Raw genomic sequence first — 5,314 nt, forward strand, 5'->3', positions numbered from 1 at the left:
TTCTTGAGCAGCAAATCAGCATATTAGAATGATTTCTGAAGATCATGTGACACTGAAGACTGGAGTAATGATGCTGAAAATACAGCTTTGATCACTGAAATAAATTACAGTTTAACAGATATACACATAGAAAACAGTTATTTTAAATAGTAAAAAATATTTCACATTTTTACTGCTTTTTCTGTATTTCTGATCAAATAAATGCAGCCTTGGTGAGCAGAAGAGACTTCTTTAAAAAACATAAAAAATTCAAAAACTTTTATAGTGCACATATAGTGTTTTTGAAAACCCAAACGACACATGCTGAACATGATCAAAAGCTCTAATGCAAACTTACCAAAAAACGTGACTGCGAAACCTTCCAAAACACAAGCCCATTTGCCCAAGAAGAAATAGCCGTTGAAGTTGGTCAGAAAACTGATCGTTCCTCCAGTCAGCGACACGAGAAAGTCCGCCAGAGATAAATTGACGATGATATAATTGAGCGGCTGTCGGAGCTGTTTGAACCTGAAGGTGACCAGCATCACCGTGAAGTTCTCGCACAGAGACACCGAGGTCACCACGAACATCAGCGCCGCAAGGACCTTATAGTTCCAGGGTGCGATGAATGTGAGCGGTCCCGAGAACGGATCCTCGGTGTGAGAGACGCCGTTCACCGCCGCACCAAACGACTCCATCGCTCCAAACGAGTCAGATGAACCAAACCGAGCCTACATCTGGAGAAAGTCTGCGTGCATCGTAAAGACAAGGCTATTCTGTGATATTTAGTGCTTGTTCTCTATGAGCTTCATAATCCAGGCGCGCGCGTTCCGTGTACTTGTTGAGCGTGTTTGACGGTCCTGAATCTGGAGGGGTTTTGTTGACTTTCTCTTGCTGGATGGGGTTTATATAGGCTATCGGCACAGGTCGGGTCAGCCACGTAACTGTGCCTTCATCATCATCATCGTCACTTGTGTGCAGAACTCCAGTCAGTGCGCTCGCGCTTCAAGGATGCATCCATAACTTCATCCATTACGCAGAAACGCCGCGTGCGTAATTGTGGACAACAGCCAAACTCCCCTCATTGCGCGCGCAAACGGTGACTGCTAAACGATTGTGCATTTCGTCGATACTGCGCCGCTCGTCTTTCTCAGTCCTTCTCTGCGGAATAAGGGCAGTGTGTGGAGAGGATCGATGCCGGAGACCCTGGAGAGCCGCTCTGATTCATCACGCACTCCAGCTGCATTAGTGCAGGTCAATAAGTGCAATCCAATGCACTCAAAACAACAAGCGCTAATAGAGTTATGCATTATAATGCGACTTTGTTGAGACTATGGATTCTACAGTTTAATTATGGAAGTACTTCTACTGAACATGCAAAATAAGTCTTAAATAGAAATGGACCTAGAAAGTTGTACGGGAGACTGTGACACTCCAGTGAATAGATACAAATGTTAAAGTCACAAAAAATAAACACTAACACTACTGAACATCGGGGCAAGTTGTCACAATGGGAGCCTGTTGTTATAGGCTTTTAAAACAGTTATGAAAGACAACATGTTCTGAAAAAGGGGGGGTGTTGGTAACATACAAAATCTCAGATATTGTATTTTATCTAAATACATTTGTATTTTATACTAAAACTAGAACATAAAAAATGGTTCCTTTTTTATTTCAGCTATTTGCCAAGGCAACATTTTTATTCACTTTGATTTACTAAAATAACTAAAAATATATACACATATAAAAAAACACACACACACAACAAAATACTAGAACTTTAAAATGAAAATGGAAAACATAAAAATGAAAACAAATTCAAAGTATAAATTTGCATGTGTGAAAAGTTTATAAAAAAAACTACTATAATTGTAATTATCTAATTTAAATTTCTACGTAAAAAGCTTTTTTTTTTACATTATTACAATTCATTTGTTAAGCATTAATACTGATAATGTGTTAAAAATATCTTTAGATATTGTTTGAGGATAAAATCTCAAAGTTTTTGGCCAAAATATATTATATTTTATGTAAATATCTATTGGTGTCACGATTTGCTGCTACTGTGAAGGAGCGAAGGAGCGAGGAGACGTAGGAGAATTCGTGAATATAGTCTTTATTAGTCCAACAGAACGCACACGTAGCACAGGGGATTGACGAACAATACCGGACACAGGAAAAACCAGGGCTTAAACGACTAGAACTAAACGAGGAACACCTGACATCAATGAACATAATCAACAAGGGAGAAACTGGGTAATGGGGAGCACATGGGGAGCAAAACACAAGAGACAGGACTGACATTACCTCCCCCTCCCGGAAGGCGCTCTGGAGGGCTCTAGGGACAGGTCTAAACAGGACAGACGGCCTCCACTGACAACTGGTCAATTTAAATATTAGAATGCAAAAAAAAAAGTAAAAACTAAAGCAATAAAAATAAAATTGTAACTGAATGTTACATAAATGTTAACTGAAATTTATTTATTTTTGTTGGCCAAAAACATTGAGATTTGATCCTCAATCAGTGTCTAAAAATATTTTTATTGTACACATGATCAGTGCGTGTGTGTGTGTAATATATTTTAGTTTATATATAAACTTATTTTATTTCAGCTAGTTCTCATTTTTATTTAGTGTAACTTGATGTACTAAAATAACTACAATTGAAATTAATGTTTAAAAAATACACAACAAAATTAACTAAACTTAAAATGAAAATGGAATTAATTCAAACTATTAATAAAAACTATAAGTGTATCTCAATGATACTAAAATAATGCTGTAACACACTTAAAAGCAGACTTTTTAAAACACTGATTGAGGATCATCATCTCCCACCCAAAGCTCCTCAAGTATAATGCTGAAAAACTGATCCCAGATCAGCATAAAAAGCTTCTTCACTGTTAATTCAAACCGACAGGCTTCATAAATTCACCAATAAGTCGTTTGGACAGCAGAAGCGGAGGACGCATGAAGGACTCGGAGCTGCAGAAGATGACCCTGGTTCTGCTGGAGGAGCGACCGCGGCCCGCTTTGATCCGACAGCCGTCAGAAATGAAGATTTATTACCTGTGACGGACCTGCGGCTCGGCTACAGGTGTTCAGTGTCAAACCTTTAGAAGTTTAGTGTAAGTTCTGTAGGACAAGAGAGAGAGATACAGCGATCATTTATCCTTCAACTTAGTCGACAATCATTCAAGAATTCACCCTCAACTCAAAACTCTGTTTGCATTTCAAGCATTTCAAACCCTCGTGCATCACTTTTAGTCCCTTCATGTCCTCAGCCGTAAATGTTTCAATGATACAGTCATGGATAGATAGATAGATAGATAGATAGATAGATAGATAGATAGACAGACAGACGGACGGACGGACGGACGGACGGTTGATGGATGGATGGATGGATGGACGGACGGTTGATGGATGGATGGACGGACAGACGGTTGATGGATGGATAGATAGATAGATAGCTTAGCTATGTGAACACACACACAAAAAAAAATCATGAACTTGATTTGGATATGTTAACAAGTCGAAAAATAAAAAGTAGCACTTAGTACCTTCACGGCTAATAAAAGCTAATAAAAATGGTATAAATATTGCATACTATCATAAAATCTCTCCAAAATTCAAAGTAATAATCTAAAAATATTATTGAACAAAATATAATAGATTGATTTTCCTGGGAAACAAAAAAAGTTAAATTTCGCTCTTCGGTCACTTTTGACCGTGAAATGAAGAGGCTCAGAAGTAGCCTTTTAAAAAAGTGCACTTTGTAATTATCAAATCATAAATTTTTATTTTAAATATCATGTTTTATTAATCTTTTGTCATGCTTTAAAGAAGTGCACTTATTTTGAGGTGTTGACTAACTTACCATTTTAACTTTAGTGTGTTATTTGATATTACATTTAAAGTTAATATATTTTGTAACTTTATCATTACCAATGTGAAATCAAACTATATTTAAATACATGACATGCAAGTTTAAATAGAAATGACATAAAAGCATATTTTAGTTTATCATAAATGCTTGTCAGTACATTTGTACACTTTAACCATATTTCAAAGACAACAGAGTTATGAAATCACATATAAAGATATACTTAAGTCCTATGAGTCAAAAAGCTAAGTGCAAAAGCAAAGTTCAAATAAATGCATTTAATCTAAATTTAAACTATAAAACATTTGAATTCAATTGCAACTAACATGCAATAGTCTGCAAAAAAAAATTTTTTTAATTGCAACTAACACGCAATAAAGTGTCCGCAAACATGACATTAAATTTGCACTTATATATTCTTCTGAGGTATATTATTTCCGCAGTAACCCTCTTTTTAAACTATGCTACAGTGTAGCTCTTTGCAGTGTTGTGATTCTCTCAGATGTGCGTCATGAAGCGTCTGACGCTGATCGTCACCCCGAACACTGACCTGTGCGATTGGTTTTTACGGACCATTCAGAAAACGCTCAGGACCAGAAGGGAATTTGCAGGAGTTACTGAGAAATGTGTGAAAGATTCAGAGAAGCAGGAGATGAGTTGCTTCACAAACATGAGGCGTTTTCTCAGCGTCAGCAGGGAGAAGGCCAGAGAAGACCTTTAACCTCTGAACGGGGTGAAAAGGTCAGACGTCCGTGTTTAGGAAATATTTGATGGGAATCTTTGTCAGCTACATGCGCCATCATATGAAAATATTTCTGCTAATAAACATTTCTTCTCATTTACAACTTCACTTTAGTGCTCATTTGTGCTATTTTGGCTATTGATATACTACTATAGTTTTACTTCATATTTTAAAGAAAACTTTTGCTGCTTGCCTTTATATATATATATATATATATATAGTGCTGTCAAACGATTAATCGCGGTTAATCACATCCAAAATAAAAGTTTTTGTTTACATAATATATTTTTATTATGTATAAATACAAACACATGCACATATATATTTAAGAAAAATATGTTGTTCATATATTAGATATATTTCTATATAATATAAAATATAAGAATATGAATATATAAATGTATAAACATGTAAATATTTTCAAAATATATACTGTATGTGTTTGTATTTATATATACATAATAAATATACACACAGTACACACACACATGGGCGACTTTTGACTCTTGAGTCAGGGGGGGCAAGAAAAAAAAAGCAAAAATAAATAAATTAAATAAATAAATAAAAGCAAAATATTTTTTTGGGGATGTAAGCATCAAAACAATGCCCTACCGTCAGGGACAGACATTTTGAAGGGCAGGGGCTCAAGTTGAAAAAAGGACACTTTTGACAAAAAATATATCTCAATATTTTCTGTGAGCTGTTTAATG

General features: G+C 35.7%; 1 protein-coding gene across 1 annotated transcript in view; it reads right to left on the minus strand.

Annotated features, from left to right (window-relative positions):
- Positions 1-1,060, minus strand: part of LOC107754013 (opsin-VA) — a 17,476-nt gene extending 16,416 nt beyond the window's left edge. Inside the window, exon 1 of the mRNA XM_016570314.1 lies at positions 338-1,060. Within this exon, the coding sequence (XP_016425800.1) occupies positions 338-677 (340 nt within the window). The 5' untranslated portion in view covers positions 678-1,060. The remainder of the gene's footprint in view (positions 1-337) is intronic.
- Positions 1,061-5,314: the final 4,254 nt, after the last annotated feature.

This window comes from Sinocyclocheilus rhinocerous, unplaced genomic scaffold (assembly GCF_001515625.1).
Source record: "Sinocyclocheilus rhinocerous isolate Xijiao unplaced genomic scaffold, SAMN03320098_v1.1 scaffold1494, whole genome shotgun sequence".
In the NCBI taxonomy this organism is placed as follows: domain Eukaryota; kingdom Metazoa; phylum Chordata; class Actinopteri; order Cypriniformes; family Cyprinidae; genus Sinocyclocheilus; species Sinocyclocheilus rhinocerous.